Source organism: Pinus tabuliformis, chromosome 8 (assembly GCF_031772625.1).
Source record: "Pinus tabuliformis cultivar Carrire ecotype Pingquan chromosome 8, CPIR1, whole genome shotgun sequence".
In the NCBI taxonomy this organism is placed as follows: domain Eukaryota; kingdom Viridiplantae; phylum Streptophyta; class Pinopsida; order Pinales; family Pinaceae; genus Pinus; species Pinus tabuliformis.
In genome coordinates, this window is record NC_142294.1 from 364,784,698 (window position 1) to 364,803,375 (window position 18,678).

At 34.6% G+C, this 18,678-nt stretch overlaps 1 protein-coding gene and 1 non-coding gene across 4 annotated transcripts; one reads left to right on the forward strand and one right to left on the reverse strand.

The window, feature by feature from the left end:
- The first annotated feature begins 4,718 nt into the window (after positions 1 to 4,718).
- On the forward strand, positions 4,719 to 4,824 carry LOC149235633 (U6 spliceosomal RNA). Its single transcript, XR_016246830.1, has one exon. It is a non-coding gene; the product is annotated as a U6 spliceosomal RNA (small nuclear RNA).
- A 188-nt stretch (positions 4,825 to 5,012) lies between these two features.
- On the reverse strand, positions 5,013 to 6,314 carry LOC149235634 (copper transport protein ATX1-like). Of its 3 annotated transcripts, XM_089461423.1 has the most exons (4): positions 6,117 to 6,314; positions 5,853 to 6,018; positions 5,657 to 5,738; positions 5,013 to 5,539 (listed from the first exon to the last, which is right to left on the reverse strand). In XM_089461423.1, exons 2-4 carry the CDS (start codon positions 5,886 to 5,888, stop codon positions 5,391 to 5,393), a joined length of 267 nt encoding a protein of 88 aa, XP_089317549.1. In that variant the 5' UTR covers positions 5,889 to 6,018; positions 6,117 to 6,314; the 3' UTR covers positions 5,013 to 5,390. The 3 variants fall into 3 exon arrangements, 2 of the variants coding, with proteins under 2 accessions (XP_089317549.1, XP_089317548.1); XR_016268311.1 differs by having other exon boundaries at positions 5,013 to 5,529; positions 5,853 to 6,314; XM_089461422.1 differs by having other exon boundaries at positions 5,853 to 6,314.
- Between the last annotated feature and the right edge of the window lie 12,364 nt (positions 6,315 to 18,678).

The following is an 18,678-nucleotide window of genomic DNA, read 5'->3' on the forward strand; positions in this document are numbered from 1 at the left end:
AATTTGTTGATTTTCTTCTAGAGACCCACATGTGCGAGCTGGGTGCAATCCAACTTATGGGAAGGTGTTTGAACATCATTTTGGACAATAACCTCCCTCGGTTTTTCCTGTAAGCATGCCAAGATGTCGAAGCTCCAAATTGGATATTTTCACCTACATGAATTTATTACGTACTCAACCTGTAGCAACTAGTTTAATTGGCTTGTGAAGAATATTTGCAATGGAACTCTATGGAAAATGAACTTAGCAAAAATCGTCATTAGTAAATCAAGACTAAATAATATCTAATCATAGAAAAGCTAAGAAAACTAATGATAATCAACCACGACATGTAGGATACGGTATGAAATGAGTTAAAAATGTCGGAATTTAGGTTATGAAATAGTGGTACTATGTGATAGAAAAATATACATATTCGAGGCTCAACAATAGTTTCAATTATCAAGATATTATGTTGTGAAGGTTGTTTTTTTCTCTCTCTTATGTGTAGGACCAAGCTTTGGAGCTAGCTAGGAGCTCTTCTCAGCTACACTAAAATCTCCAACAAGACCTGCATGTGAGGATTCACGAGATTTCCTTCTCTTCTTCTTAATCTCTACTCTACATCTTGATCTACTAAGAATCATGAACCTCAGAAGAACCTTTCTCTTACTCGGTCTATCCTAGGCTTTCAAGATAAACTAAGAGGGTTCTATGTTCATCTAATTGTGCATTAAATCCTACAGCAAAATGATATCTAGAAACTGTTAATATATTTCACTATCTAATTGAAATTAGTAAAATGAACCCATAAAGAGGGTCATATATGGAAATAAAAGTAAAACTATAAACAAGAAGCCAAAAGTGGATGTAAACATGGATGCAAAATTGGGAGTAGAATTGGATGTTAAACTAGCCATCAAAACAAAATGCAAAAAATGACACAAAAAGGGTTTTTAAGTAGAATTAAAATAGGGTGCAACACTAGACACAAAGAAGGGAACGAAATAGGGCATACAAAAGGATACCAAATTGGGCGCAAACAAGGATGCAAAAATGGACACCAAAATGAGGATGCAAAGAATGGTGTAAAATTAAGATGCAAAATTGGGTGCAAAAAGTATGTAAGAAAAGACACAAAACAAGATGAAAAATGGGACTAAAAAAGGGTGAAACCAAGGATGCCAAAAATGATGCATAACTAGATGGAAATTCAAACTAAAATCTAGGTGCAAAATGAGATGCAAATGTGGATATAAAATGTGGTAGAAAAAAGGAACTACTTAAACTGCTTAAAACTAGTAACAGGTACCAACAACTTAAGAACAAGTTATAGCAGTAGGGTACAGGTGATCAGAATGTGGATTATAATCTTATGGCAAGTGGTTTGGTGAGATTTAGGGAAAAAATTTGTGCGTCAGACAACAGTGAACTAAAGAAGCTTATCTTGAGGGAATTTCATGCTAAGCCATATTCAAGTCATTTGGGATATCAAAATACATTGACATCTGTGAAGAAGTTCTACTATTGGTTGAATATGAAGAAGGAAGTTTGTGGCTAGATATTTGGATTGTCAACAAGTCAAAGAAGAGTGTAAGTATTCAAGTGGTCTATTATAGTTGATTCTGATTCTAGAGTGGAAATGAGAGGTCATTTCCAGGGATTTCATTACAGGTTTTCTAAATACATCTAGACAACATGATTCCATTATGGTTGTGGTTGACAGGTTGACCAAGGTAGCTCACTTCATTCCAGTGAAGTATATTAATTCATCTAGTGAGGTAGCACGGGTTTTTATCAGGGATATAGTGAGGTCGCATGGTATTCCTAAGAAGATTGTATCCAACATAGATGCCAAGTTCACTTCCAGGGTTTTGAAGGAGTTGTTTGCAGGTTTGGGGACAAAGTTGGATTTTAGTACAATATATCATCTGTAGAAAGATAGACAAACAAAGAGGGTCAACATGATTCTTGAGGATATGATGAGGATGTATGATATGCACCAATAGAGGAGGTGGGAGGAGTAAGTTTTCTTACAATAATGGGTATCAAGAATCACTAAGGATGAGTCTGTTTGTAGCACTTTATGGGCAGAGTTGTAATATGCCCATCAGCTGGAGTAATCTAATGAATAGGGTACTAACTGGATCGAACATGTTGGTAGAGATGGAATAGGAAATGCAGGTTATAAAGAAGAATCTAAAGGCAACGATAATAAAATTGTTTTTGAGGATCAGTTCACATATTTTTTTGGTTCAACAATTTTCCAATTCAGTTTGGAGCTCTCTCTATTCTCTCATACTATTGCACACTTAAAGCATTCTTGGAGAACTCTAGCATTGAAGAAAGTAAGAAAATGAAGGCAAAGGAAGGACAAATAAGGAAGGTTGGATCAAGCAACTTTAGCAGGAAGAATTGCAAGTAACAGGTTGCATGTGTGATTTCCTAGCTGGGTTGTGAATGCCTGGTACATGCATTTTTGTATTTGGTTCTCTTGTTGTCATTAGCATGGGTTTCATCGGGTGTGACAGTGGCTTCAACCTTGCCTTGCCATTTCCAGATAGCCATGGTGTGATGGGGTTCTTTTGTGTGGTTGAGTATTAGATTGTCGGAAGGTTTCAGAACTAGGTGAGCTGGTCTCAGGAACATTCCCAAGGTTTGGGGTGGAGGTTGTTTAATCTTCAGGAAGCCCTCGACGGGTGAGTGGAGACAAGAAAATTCCTTAAGATATTGGTGGAGAAACTCTGAGGCATCCAATCTTATTTTGGGCATAGTGATCTCTTGGTCGGTTATGGTGAGATCATGATACCATGAGGGCAGAGGCAGTTTAATCTTCGGGAATCCCTTGTTGCTTTTGTGTCATTTTTCTTATGTGATATCAACCGGTTTTGGCTAGATCATGGGAGCATGAGGGTGGAGGTGGTTTAATCTCTAGGAATCTCTAGTTGTTTATGGCTTCAGTCCCACATTCATGCTTGGAATATGGCCCGGGGGTGATTGGTTGAATGAAAGATTTGGTTCAACTCAATCTATGATCAGGTGGTACATGGAAGTCCCTGACTTGGTTGACTTTTGCATATGTTAATAAGATATATTTTCCTATTGCATTTCATGAGTACTTGTATTTGTTATTATGTGGCTTTGATGGTTGTTCTATCATGGTTATTGTTCTTGTTATATGTTGGTTATAAGCATGGTTCCATAACAGGTTCTAGCTATGGATATTGATATGTTTTAATTAATCGATAATGGTTAATGAATGCATGAGCTAACAAATTTTATTGTAGCTACAATGAGAGGGAAATAGACCTTCTTGGTGATTTTGAAATAAGTTTCAAGCCCCTATGTCCATATATGCATTCATAACTTGTAGATTATATGTTCACCATATGTTTGACAAAATGACTATCATATTTAGGCTTGTTTAGGTCAAGTACTTGATCAAGTTTTGTATGAATGGCTTTGTCCTTATGTTATTTATCATTATGGAAAGTGTCATTGAGTTCTAAGCAGTGGTCTGGAAAAAACTGATTCTGGGACGGCATGCTTAAAATTGTAATTTTTGGCTATAGTCGCACCCTAACAGGCTTATGCATGCAACTGGAGGGCCATAACCGCATGGAGGCCTTGTCATGCATGTTTTTGTGGGCCTAAGTCACTAAAAATTCAATCTAGTTTAGGGTTTCGACACTGGGAGTGGTTGTTTTGCCTCTGAGTGTCATGTGAACCCTATAAGCTATCAGTTTGTGGTTGGTAAGTTCCAGTTGTTGGCCCCACTTCTTTAATTAGATCTAGGAGGTCAAGTCATATCATAGTAGCTCTTTGTCTCATGTTTACACTGGAAAGCCGGTTAAACTGGTTAAATGTGGGAGGGGTGGTTACAATTGTTAGTTATGTTTTGTTGAGATTATGGATCTTTTTTAGTTCTTAGATCTTATTTTTGAGGAGATTGTTATAACTCCTCAAGTAACGTGTAACCCTAGATGTATGCCATTATTGGCTAATTGGTAGAGTAGAGTTGAGTGCAGGCATTCTTAGGTTGAACTGGTCTCACCTGAGAGTTGCACATTTCTTCCATATTTTGTCCCTTCTTAATTTAAATTAATTAATGCATGAGACTTTATTTATGGAAAAAGGATCATACCATGAGATTTACTAAATATATAATAGTATACTAAGTAAACTCACATTAAAGATTTAAAATTACAAAAAATAAAAATAAATATATAATAGTATACTAAGTAAACTCACATTAAAGATTTAAAAATAAAAAAATAAAAATAATATAGTGCTTGATTGTAGAAAAATTTAAAAATTTATTATTCAATTTATAAGTGTTCAAAGTTATTCTTAATATATTAAAAGGTGATAAAAAGCATATAGGTATTAAGAAGTTTTATCAATTGAGTTTATCTTAGATAGTTAAGAAAAAAAATTGTTATTTTCTCCACTCAAATTCAAATCCACAATAAATTCATATTAAACATAATTAGAAATAAATTATATAATTATAATTTATATATATAGAAAATACCATTTCTTCAATAATTAAATAAATCAATATAATTACATCAATTATTCCACATTATATATAATCTAAGTAACAAAATATATTATCATCAACCTAAATTCACCCATAGAAAGAGGATATAATTATATCACCCTAAATTAATCAATTAACCCATAGAAGACAGCACTCTCTGCATAAAAATTATGTTTTATTAAAATTTACATGTACAGCTTTAATACAGAGTAGACATCCCATAAAATTGGAACAATACAGAGTAGATTCACATGGCCTTGCGCAAAGATGACACCCACAATCAAGAAAAGCTCTGGCCTCGAAAGCAAAAGAACGCAGAATTCAACAGATATATTGCTGGGAAGGGCAATGGACGCAGCATTCAACAGATATATTGCTGGGAAGGCGAATGGACGCAGAATTCAACAGATATAATGCAATAATGATGAATTCAACATATATTAAGAAGAATTGCATTACACAATCTCAGTACAACAAATCTCATATAACAGATCCCCGGTCAATCCGTTGCAGCACGAGGCATAAGAAATTACTCCATGGAAGGGATCAGAAATTCCCTTGACCCACTATTTTAGTTTAGATATTTTCTTACATAAACCACAATTATTTTTTCCCTTGAGTAGGATCCAAATTCCTGTCACGTTGTTTCAAATTGCAGATAAAATTGGAATTCAGATACAGTTTAGGGAGGACTAGGATCACGAGGCATCAGAAATTTCTCCATGGAAGGGCTCAGAAATTTCTATGACCCACTATTTTAGTTTAGATATTTTCTTACAGAAACCACAACCTTTTTTGTCTGGAGGAGGATCCAAATTCCTGTGACACTGCTTCAAATTGCACATATAAATAGGATTCAAGATACAGTTCAGGGAGGAGTGGGTGAAGGGTACCGGTCCAACACTTGCACCCGCCTACCAGTCTTTTTTGCAATGGTCTTCACCATTTCATCTGGGTCGAATGATCCCTCAACCTTAACTGTGCTCTCCTTTCTGTCTATCCAATGGCTATAGATGTCTCGTATAATATCATTCCACACACAATAAGTAACCACGTCTCAGCCTTCCCTTGGAATTATAAAAAGAAAAAGTTAGACCTACTGCTGATAGAAGAAGAAGAAAAAGAGATGCTTACTGTGTATGTTAAGAAGACCTCTTCTCACTTTCTTGAAGCAGCCATTACAGTCCATTCTTATCTTCAACACTAATGTATAAAACTGCACCCATTATAATCCAATATACAAGCATTGCAGCCATTAATGAAAGAATTCATATAGAAACTAGTGGCCAAACTAGAATACAAATACAACTATGTCTATATAAAACTATACCTGTGGTTGATCTGGATCTGGATCACTAGCAGACATTGGGCTCTTCTTCTGGTTTGTCCTCTGCAATCTAGATCAATTTCGTTTTGCTTATCCCATACTCATAAGAACAAGGAAGAAGTTTAAAGCAGAATTCTGGAATTCACAACCGCCATGAATCTTTGATGACCTAGCCTTTGGATGAAGATAAGCAGGAGACTCATAAGAACAAGGAAGAAGTTTAAAGCAGAATTCTGGAATTCACAACCGCCATGAATCTTTGATGACCTAGCCTTTGGATGAAGATAAGCAGGAGACTGCAGAACGAAGAAACGGATGAGGTTCTCATATTCCTCTGGATGATCTTGCAGAGCAGATGACACACATGAAATTCATGGTCATCTTACTGCTAAAAATAGAGGAACTCAGAAGAACGGAGAGGATAAACGAACAAAACCAGATTGTGTGGGTAGTTGTTTGCTTGCTTTCGCGAAGGGAGATTCCTGAGTTGTTTTATAACACTAAATTTGACAATATTCTTTCCATCTCTGCTTTTTTACTGTTTTTCTTTGTGAATAACGTTAGGAAAAATATTCTCCCAACAAAGGTGTTTAGGAGAACTGTGATGTCAGTTCACACAAGAGAAGGGTGTTTAGGAGAACTGTGATGTCAGTTCACACAAGAGAAGGGTGTTTAGGAGCAGATCTTATGTCAGTTCACACAAAAGAGGTTGTGGTTTTTACTACATTTTGCCCATTTCATGAGTTTTTTTTATTTCATCTATTATGGCATGAAGCTGAGACAAAGTTAAACGGTCAACATCTTTTTCTCTTCAGATGATGGTAATCAGCCAACATCTTCTTTTGTTTAAATGATTGTAGTGATCAACTAGGTAGAATGCCTAGAGATTTCTACCTAATAGTTGTTATGATTCACTGTGTTTTTTTCTTGCAACACTAGTAGTTTTTTTTTGTCTTTTCATGTCAATCTATGCCCATAGTGTAGGAGGATACAAGCAATATGAAAGCATGTCCCATCACCAACTCCTACCTCTGGAGTTTCGGTTTTAGAAATTGATTTGCAGTAGTCCCACCCATGTTCAAATATCTAGAGGTGTCACCCACCCATCAAGAAATATGAAAGCAAGTCACTCCACTGATCCCATGGGGGCGTCACCCACCCATCAAGCACCCATCAAGCAGTATGAAAGCAAGTCACTCCATTGATCCCATGGGGGCGTCACCCACCCCATCAAGCAGTATGAAAGCAAGTCACTCCATTGATCCCATGGGGGTGTCACCCACCCCATCAAGCAGTATGAAAGCAAGTCACTCCACTGATCCCATGGGGGCGTCACCCACCCCATCAAGCAGTATCAAAGCAAGTCACTCCACTGATCTCATGGGGGTGTCACCCATACTCCCATGACAAGCAATATGAAAGTATAGTCTTTTTAGTCTTCTCATGTCAAGTTATGTCAAGCTTTGGCATAGCTAACATGTTTTTATAAATTTTTATTTACAAAATCCTCTAATTAAATAATGTCTTCAAAAAATAAATAGAATAAAATAGAGAAGAGAAAACATGTGGGTTTTGGTTACAATATTCTTTCCATCTCTTTTACCCTTTACTCCTTGGGAATCACGTTGGGTTCGGTTGATGTGCACGGCCATATTCTTCCACACACACCGAATGTATTTCAAACCGTCTCTGCGTTGCTTGTTTTGTTATTCCATTCGATTCTTGTTCCACAAAAAGTCAAGTTTGTCATGTTGTCCTCAAAGTTTGCTTTATTTTGAAGCTAATTGCTTGGTATTTTTCAATATTTCTGTGAGGTATTTTTGCTCGAATATTTTAATGGTTTTCCTGCAATCAAACTCATGATCTTTTACGGCTTTACCACATTTGAGAGAGTTCTTGCCTTTCCTTGTCACTGACGTCACTTTACTGAACAATCGTCATGATAATACAAATCTTGCCGCATGTATAGAACTTTACTTTCAGTTTAAAAGAATGCTAAATAAATAAATTTAATAAATAAATAAATCATTTTTTAATTAAATGAAATGACTTTACCAAACAAGTATTTTTTCACTTTTAAGTTTTGCTATGAACTGTGATTTCATTAGCCGCATGAAGAACCATTCAATGTCTCTTTCATTAGCCGCATGAAGAACCATTCAATGTCTCTTTCTTGACCAGTGTGGGGACACGTGATAATGATGGTATTTTTTTTTTTAAAGAAAAAGGGAGGGGTTAGTTTCCAAGCAAAAGCATTATAGTGTTGTTTTTTCATTACATTGTATATGTATCACAGAATGCTAATAATTGTCACATCTAAGCCATCATACAATCTGAATATTCGCCATCATAGGAACAGTATACGCCATGGAATAGTATACGCTGCAGCCTCCACGCAGCTCCACAGGATTCGAACACGACCGGGGTGCGTGCAAACCGACTGCCCCGACCACTACATCATGCACTCATGTGCGATAATGATGGTACTTATTACACTATTTCATTGAAAAATACTCTTTAGATATATCAATTGTAATTATTATTACCTTAACAATAATTTTTAAACGTGTAATGAAATGGTTTTTATTTATGCATTTTTCAATGATCAATTTTGGCCCAATTTTAATAGAGATTTTTAATAATTATAAGTTTAAATTGTGCATTTGCAAATTTTAGTACCTTAACAATTATTTAGGGTGTTAAATTTATTTATGTATTTAAAAGTGCATTTTAAATATTAAGAAATCATAATCTTGCTCAAATTTGTATTGTGTCAAAAATAATCATTTTGTCAAATAGTTAGGGTATGTCATTTTTTTGTTGTTAGGCTATATGAGTGGTGAGATAACCGGCACCTCTAACTTGTGGCTTGATTGTGGCTTGGGTAGCTACGACCGAGGGGCATTTAAGGCCTTCAAAATCACCTAGTCATTTCACGAGGCCTAGGCCACACCAGCTCTTAGCATGGTTAGATTTTTCCCACTGAATTACCATGGAGTGCATTAAAATAACACCTTGTCACCCTCTGCTCGATCCCATGGGATTAGGCGAGATTAGGCTACTTCATTTTTAAAACAATTATATTAACATTATAAAATTAATTACTATTTAAAAAATAAATAGACAAAATGATTTTTTGTTTGAAAGTTGGGAATATAATTTCTAGCAAGATTTGATTTCTTATTCTTTAAAATACACTTTTCAATGCATAAATTCATTCCACAACATTATGGAAAACACCTAAAGCACTAGAATATAAGTTTAAGTTATTTAATTTACAGAAATCCAGTATCACTTCAAAGTGTTGAATCTATTTAAATATCCATACATGTATTTTAAACTATAATAAATCACAATTTAACTAAAAATTATATTATCAAATGACTAAATAAACAAACTCAAACTCCTCTATTAATTAAACCACACTAAAGACCATCAAACTATATCCTTTTCTTTAGAAAATTAAAAACAATATAAATGCCTTCTAATAAAGAGAACTTAACATAAACCCAAATGTAATGTGCAACGAACCTCGAACAATGGTTCTCGGTACGTTTACTTTTTCTAAACAGAGAGATAGAGAGAGTTGATGACATGTCTCTGTACAAATAGAGCATTCGTTTTTTTATTTAAAAAAATTTAATTTGATATCAGATAATAATGGGTTTATTGGGTTAAAAGAAAAGAAAAAGAAAAAATATATTTATTTTAAGAGAAAATAATTTTATAATCAAATATATAAATATATATAATTAATGTAAAATAATTAAAATTTAAAATATATAATTAAAATTATTAAATCAAATTTTATGGGTTTTGGATTGATAGTGAATGAGTGCATTGTTAAGACATCTTTTGTGATAGGTCACTGGTTCAAATCCCTTATGAGTGCTTACCTACCAAAAAATTTACTAAATCAAATATATTATAACATCTCATACATTATAACATCTCAAATAAATTAATTATAATAATTAATTATTAACATCTCAAATAAATTAATTATTATCATGTGTAATTATTTCCATATTATATTAATAAATAATAATCAAACAAAACTTACACATCTCCCATATATATATGTAAATAGATACCTAATTTTTATATGACACTTTTCACTATTCAATATAATTTTATTATTATTATTATATAATATATTGCATATTAAATAAATAAATTTAGAATAATTTAATTTAGAATTTTTATTTATATATTTTTAGAATTGTAAGAGAAGACTGAGATAATCTAAAAATAATTTATAATTTAACCTCAAAATTAAAGATAATATTTTTTATTTTATCTCTTTTATTAAAGCTAGTTTATCTACTATTGGAAGTATGACTATGTTTCGTTTTTTGATGTCTAAAAAGAAACTTTACAACATGGAAACCAAGAGGTTCCTCAAGCAGGGTTGGCACAAGGATGCCCAAACATGGCTCAACTATTGGAGGGCAAAGGAGGAGATCATCTTGGAGAATAGAGATGATATTAAAAATAATATCACTTCCAAATTTCAAGACAAATTATGGGATGATAAGGAGCTTGAGGGGAAAAGGAAGCTAAGGTACTATAAGGAGGTGATCAACCGCTCTCTCGCTAACTAGAATTATTTTTGTCTTGACTAGTGCTAAGAAGAAAAAGAACATTGCAAAGATAAGAACTAGCTCCCACGAACTTCGGAATGAAACTGGGCATTGGTATATCCCTGAAACATCTTGGGAAGAAAGAATATGTCTTTTGTGTGACACTAAGAGAATTAAAGATGAAAAACACTTTCTCTTGGATTGCTCTACCCCCACTCACATTTGTTCTCATTTTCAAAACATCTTCCAGACTTCCAACCTTCTTGACTTGTTCAACCAAGATAACTATAATGATCTCAAAGCGCTCCTCTCCCTTCTATTTGATTATAGAAATAAAATTTCAAAAAGTCTCAACTAGTTTCTTTTCTTAAGGTCCAATAGACCTCATCGGTCTTAATAAATATTAATCACCGTCATCATATAGATAAATTATAAAATTTAGAATAAAAATCTTTTATAACGGTTAACACAATATTTATAATTCTTTTAAAATTTTATAAATTAATTAATAAAAAAATTTCATTAATAATAGATTATTTTCATAGCTATTATCAGAAATTCAATGCTTATCGAAAAATAAATATGTTTAAGAGATAATATTATATATTATTCATAATAAATATCTACAATTTATGATTGGAATTTTTTTTATAATTCAAATCTTAATTTTATAAATTATAAAAAAATGGAAAGTATTTATAAAATAGAGTTGTTTTATTAGTATTATTATTATTATTATTAAATGAATTGGTTAGATTTCTACTATAAAGCCTGGATTGCATGGCTAAAACCATTTACATATGGAACTACAAAACTTGCTTATGTTATTTTTGTTGCTTCAATATTCTAATAAATCCATAAAAGTGTCTTTTTTCCCTTATGAACTCTCTATACTATAATTCTACATTGGTATCGTCCATATATTCTAAAATTTTGACCCAAAAACAAAATGTACTTGCAATACATAAACCATACAAATATTATACAGGCTTTGAGGCCCCAACTTCATCATATCCATTTCGGATTACCTCTTTTTTTGCTCGCTCCTGTGCGTGCTGCACCATCATCGGAGTGTTCTTGCTGCTCCTTAGTATTAGCATATGTCTAGCCGAACATGAATTCTTAAACATTTACGAAGAAGTCAAAACTTGATGCCTCAACATTACTAGTCATTAACTTTGCCTTCAACTTTGTGAATTTTCTTTCCACCATTGCCTCAAGGCATTTGAATTTTGCTTCAGCCAATCTATCCCTCGCTTCACTTCCACTTTCCATCAGGTCCAGCCTTTTGGAAAGAAGATCAATTCGACCCATTAACAGTTTTAACAAGAGCTCCATCGTTTTCTTCCACTTCTCCATTTCAAACTCCATGTGTCATTCTCCTCTCATCGCCAATGCTAGATGATCTATATGCACACAAATATGAAGTGAACACCATATAAGTGAAATGAAGGTGACTAAAGACCCATAGAAGCCTTCTTAAATAGGCATTCTGTGTCCTTTCTCCTGAAAATATGCTCCTCTATCTCAATTAAGCCTTGATCTTCACTGAACTCTAAATCGGTTGCAAAATTGTCCTTCACGAGGAGTCGAACCAACATTCTTCTCAACAAATTTATGAATAACGATGGGAGGGGTTGTGATATATCCTGCACCATTAATGTGCCCAGGTTGAATCTCAAAGCACCCAAGATCAAAGTTGTTTGTCCATTGTCGCGATCCTAGCATGTTTGGAGAATATCACTGTGTACAAGAAATTACCACATATCGACCTAATTTTATTAAGGCCTCAAGGTGGTCTCTCCTTAATTATCTTGACAATGCCTTTGTCCATGTGAGAATTAAATTCCCTCTGCCAAAGTTTCAAGTCGCCACCAGTTTTTCTAGCTCTTCGATCGAGGATCATTCGCACTGGGTCATGGCATGGGGGTAAATCCCTTATCATTTCCATTAATTTCGATGGATCCACTTTCAAGCTCCACCCTGAAGTTAGCTAATCTATCTGCCTCTCCATTTAGGTGCCTCAAAATGTGAAAGAGAGAGACTTCTTCGAATTTTTTCAACTGGAGTGCAATTCTTCTTACAATAGGAGGGAATGAAGAATCATTAGTCGATAGACTTAGTGATCATTCTAACAACAATCATCGAATCCCCTAGAATTTTAAGCTTTCTTATGCCCCTTTTCCTAGCAATATCTAAACATTTCCACATCATTAGATATTTGGATTTGTTGTTTGTGGTTGTCCCTAAGCACCAAGTGTAACTTATCTCTTCATATTCGATGGGGCAATATATCACCCCTCCCGCTCCTGTCGCCCTTGAAATAGAGCTATTTTTAAAAAGTTTATTAAGTTTATTTTATTTTATAAAAAAAATATTGTTTATTTAATTTTATAAATTGTTTATGTAAAATAAATATAAATAATGTTTTTTAATGAAAAATATAAATAAGTCAAAGAGTGTTAGCCAGAGTGGTTTAGTGAACAATTTGTTTACTCAGTTGCATGGGGTTCAAGTCTTTAGAGACATGTTGTAATTGGTCGTTTGTGGCATTTATTAAATAGTTGCATGGGGTTGAAGTCTTTAGAGAATGTTATAACTAGTCGTTTGTAGCATTTATGAAATAGTTGTATGTGGTGTAATAGTGGCAGAACGATCTTTCAAATTATCGATTTTCCAAAAATTCTCCTAAAATTTTAGCTTATATTTATGAATATAATTATATTTTTACAATTATATTTATATATTTTGAATTTTTATAGATCTTTAAAAATAGAAAAAATAATAACTTTATTTCTTTATTGAAGTGTTTAAGTATTACATCAAGGGTGGTAGGGAGGGGTACTCTATGGCCTTGAGGAGGACAAAGTGTTCAAGTACTCATGTGGTCCTAGTCATGTGACAAATATTCAAGCAAATATATATGGTCTCTACTAGGGACTTTCGATAGCGAAAACATTAGGTGAACACACTTAGGATTCTCTCTTAATCTTGCAATCGATCCCTCCTAAAGGAGAAACCTATGAAAAACATCATGAAAATAAACTGGAAAATTGTGGGAGATATCCCATTGAAAGCATATAGCGAGGGGTGTAAATTGAAGATATTTGAATTAAAGATTAATGATCAAATCAGATACGTCCGGATTCGAACCGAACCCCTTCCCTTATTGAAATGAGTGGGGTAAAGCAGCCAAGCTTTCGTCTCTCCACCCACCCTCCCTCGAATATCTTGATCGAAACTTCCGCATTCGATGCTTGGTATTTCAAGCATTTCCTATCTATTCGCCCGCCCTAGAATGATTGACTATCGGCGGACCCTCTGGCAAAGACCTCCAGGCGACTGTTTATCAGCTGACCTTCTGACAATGACCTACCTCCTGGCAATGATCGGCAGCTATTATGGCAGCAATGATCGACAATGAGTGGTGGTTTTCTATGAATGAGTATGATCCTCAACAGGTGCATCATATGTAACGCATCATCCATAAAGTCTAGTAACTCCTGTTCCGCATCCTTATCAGTCGAGCCCCCCTAAAGGGTCCTAAAATGACAATAATAGTAGGGATTTATCGCTCGACCATCGGGAGAGGGAAAGATGTTCAAACCTCCGCCAAAGCATATATTCTCTATGTCATTATGCATTCATTCATTATATATGTCATATGAATCCCGATGGATTGCTTATCTGTAGGGAGGGTCAACGAACCCACTTATTGCAAAACCTATCTAGCTTTAGTGAAGGTAAGATGATATCCCCTATCCCGATGATGCCTATCTGTTGCATAACCTCACCTACCCTTGATTTGATAATGAACCACTCTTGCTGTGGGGCTAATGAAATGCTCACCCATGACTGCTCACCCTCACCTGCTCACCCAGTAAGGTGCTTATAATCCGTGTGGTGGAGTGGAAGGACCCCTCCTTGTTCGAGGTTATGCCGGTGGGCAGAATGGCGCGGCGGGAACATGGTACCAAATATAAGAGCTCGTGCTGTACCCCCGATTCATTCCTGGCTTAAGGGAATAGGTAGCATTCAATGTCCTCCTAGGGTGAAGGCAGTAAGCCTTAACAGTCGAGCCTGCTTATGCATCCTCTCCCTTATGGTCAAGTACCTAAAGGTGATGGCGGCCTTAACAGTCGAGCCTGCTTACGCATCCTCTCCTCTCCCTATGGTCGAGTACCTAAAGGTCCTTAACAGTCAACAGTGACTTCTTCAGCCTAGTCCTCATTGTTCCAATCCCAAAAGAGGTATCCCAGTGATGATCAGTTGGTACTCGGTGGACCTGAGTCGTAAAGATCTCTTCTATTTCGAATTTAGATGACTAGGAGCCATGCTGTGTTGCAAATACTATCTCAGTTCATTATACCAAGAGCCTGTGTCTGTCGGAATAGATAAGATTTCTTGTGCATACATCGAGATTTCTTTCTCCCAGCCTTCTTCCCCAGAATCAATCGGATCCGGTGCTGCAGTACGCTACCTGGACTGGACGCTAGCTGGATGAGGGAGAGGCAGTACGCTACTTTCGCTTGATGGATGGGGGAGAGGCTGCTTGGCGAGTAGTTGGGTTGGTTGTTGGGCGACAAAGAAGGGAGTTGCTATCTGATCAACGAAAACCACCACATCATATATAAGGCGTTTACTCACACGGATCGAAGCAAAATAGCAAATTCTAGTCCCTCCATCCTTCGTCCTATAGGCATTTCTCTCTGGGAACTCTGGGCTGGGGGTCAGAGAGGAATTGGAAGCTTTACCCTTCGGGGGAAAGGTGCACAACTCAACTAATACCATGCCAAGACCTTAGTAACTCCTAAGTTTATGGGTGTGCAATAAGGCACTACATGTGAGGGGTTTCGAACCAAGTAAGATTCTCCAGCGGAGCCACTGGATTGTCCGCATCATAATTACGTCTATAATATCTAGGAAGCATGCCTTTCCTGCCATGTTTATTAAGTGAATCGGGCTATTTCTAATTAATCCGGAAGTGAAACACGAGCATGAATTCTTGTGAATCCAATTATAATTGTTGCTATACCCTGTACCTTTATGAAATAGATAGGGCATCTTGGGCGAGTCCACTCAACAGCATGCTAAACTCTCAGCCCCGGAAAGAATAGTGGCAGGTAGTTGGGATTTTTCGTTTCTTCGTGGTCGTAACAATCACTTTAGGCGGTGGAAACAACAAAAGATGTGCTCCAAGTCCCCGGGCTGTTGAGCATAATCCAACCACACTGGAATGGATGGTACAAAGTCCTCCAGCTCTTCATACTCCTGAAGAACTTCCAGCTATCAAGGAGACCTTGTGATAAGCGAAGAAACGGTCGCCGGTTGCTACTAATAACCTAACAGAACTTTTCTGCAGATCTTGTGGTTTTTCGTGATCCAATATTCTTTGTATATCTAATGCCCTTATCTGCCATATCTTGTGAAATATATATGCTTGGGACATTGAGAACACGTTTCGATTAGGACGAATTTCAAAATCTTGTATTTTTTCGTTGATTGAATAGTAGTTGGTAATTTTACCTCTATTGATTCTTGAAATATCTTTATTGATAATCATCGAGGGGGAGAGGAATGCGATATATTATAGATGTCATTATGTTATCGGTTTCTGAATGAGAGAGAAGGAGAGAGATTTCGATCTTCTCTATGTCATTATCCATGAATGAATTATATATGTCATTACGCATCAAAACCTCTGCCTCCTATATACCCTCGGATGGTACAATCGGATGGGAGGACAAGCTTCCCGGTTCAGAGTCCCTTCCCTGAAACTATGTGTGGGAGGACAAGGAGAAAGAAAGATGAAGTAAGTTGAACCGATCAATCAATAAAGAGGTGTTCCGCCTTATTCTATAATCCCGACTAAAGCATTACCTCGGTTTTCTCTCTTCTTAGAGTTAAGAGCCCATAGTTATAGAAGAGAGGAGCTAAGATTTTCAGTCAAAGAGAAAACTGAAGATTAGGTGAAAGAAATCACTAATGTCGAAGAACAAGCATTGGCGCCCACCCCTACTCTCCCCTGATAAGTACCGGAGGGTGCAACCAGAGCTGCTGGACCTTTGGAAGGAAAAGCTCTTAAAAAGATCTTGAGGCCCATTATACGGAAGAACGTGTCTCGGGTGCGAAGAACTTATATAAGGTGAATGGGGAGTTTCAAAACTGCTATAATTCCCTAATGGCAGATGAAGTCTAATAAAAAATTAGTTAAATTGGTTGATACAAGAAAATCTAAAAATAGAAAATTAGGGGCCCAAGTCACTTCATGGCAAACCCGAGGAAACGCTTGCATGCAACAAGCCATCATGAAAGGTTTCATTTTCAATTAGTAATGTGTTGTAAAGTTTGTCTTTTGTTGGGGAAGTTTTATGAGTTATCCATCTACAAAACCCCTCTTTTTGTTGCTCAGGTATTTTGTTGGAACAATTTTGTAAGGTATTCACCTACAAAACCCCTCTTTTCGTAAAATCATGTATTCATGTTGGAAAGGAAAAACAATTAGAAATTTTTTATGAACTAATTCTATAATGTGGTTTTTGAACAATATAAATAAAGAAAATAAGTTTAAGTATTACATCATAATAAAATTAAAAATTTTAAATTTATTTCATTTTTAAATTATAATAATTTAAATTAATTTTAAAAATTAATCTCAGATATAAAATCTCAACCAAATTACTATGAGTAATAATACTTTTTCCTTTTTTCTTTCTTTTATTTTCTTTCTTTCTCTTTTTTCATTTTTCTTTTCTTTTTTTTCAAATTAGGTTAGCCTAACCACATAAATTAAATAGTTGGTGAATGTCAATAGGCATCAATCCATAATAAGCATGAAAACACTTATCTCATAATACATCTCAAGTTGCTAAAGTTTAAAAAGTTATAAAATTAACTAAATTATAACTTTATTATTATTATTATTAATGATAAAAAATATAACTTAAACATATATACAGTTAAAAAAAACATGTAACAAGATTCTTAACCATGAAGATTCGCTCATATTTAATTATGGAGATTCTTAATTTTTAAATAGTTTTTATTACAATACCATGGCTTATGAATACAACATATCCAAAAAAACCATAATTCATATGACATTTGTTAATATGGCATTTTGTTAATTTTTAAAGAAAATTTTGTAGGGAACTAGCAACCTCTCTAGATATATGCAGCAGCCTGCAAGCCACGTATATCAGGAACTCATAGTTCAGCCTAGGACTGAGACGTCTGGTACGAGAGTCGGGATCTCAGACTCCAATGGGACACCTATCCCTCCAACCTTACTATGACAGGGCACATCTCCAGGGACTTGAACGTGGGTGGATGGGATGGCAAACCACCATCCCTACCACTCAAGCTAAATGTACATTGACATAAAATACTCTATTCATTAATAAATGTAATTAAAAAAACAAAAAACTACTTAAAAATAAATTTTAACTTTTAATGTGTATATAATACTAAAAATATTTTATAAAAATTAAATCTCTATTATCCATATAATAATTATTAATAATTAAATTATTAAAAAATCATTCTAAAATAAACCTACAACATAAACTTATTATAAACTCACTTAAAAAAATATTAAAATAAAATATTTAAACTCACTCTTAAAAATTAATATTAAAATAAAATACTTAAACTCACTCTTAAAAATTAATATTAAAATAAAATACTTATTGTGAAGTAATTATTTAAAAAAGTCGATAATATCGCCAGTGATTTCCCGGTCTAATAAATGCTTTTGAGTGGTGAGTCGATACACATATGTGGTTGCTTTTTATGGTAGGAAGACATTTATCGTGACTAACATGTTTGGTAAAGGGAGGAAAGTGGGACTTACGGCAGGACAAACCAAAAAAACAATTAATTATGGGAAAAAAAAGAGTATGGTTGAAATTTTATTTTTATTTATATTTATATATTGTGTTTTCATATATTTTGAAATACTTATATATTTATTATATTGTAATAATAGATATATTTGTATATAAAAGATTTATGATTGAATTAATAGTATTATAATATAAAAAGTTGTAATATGTTTTGATGTGGGAATAAAAGTATAATGTTTTTTTTTTTTTATATTTTTAAATTTATTGATCTAAATCTTAAATTAATGAGTATGGTAAGTATATTGTTATAATTGATGTTATGATGGTAGGTGTTGGTTTGATTTTAGGTTTTGTCTAAATTACTCTAACGAGTTATCAATTTATTATGGTAAAAAGGAAAGT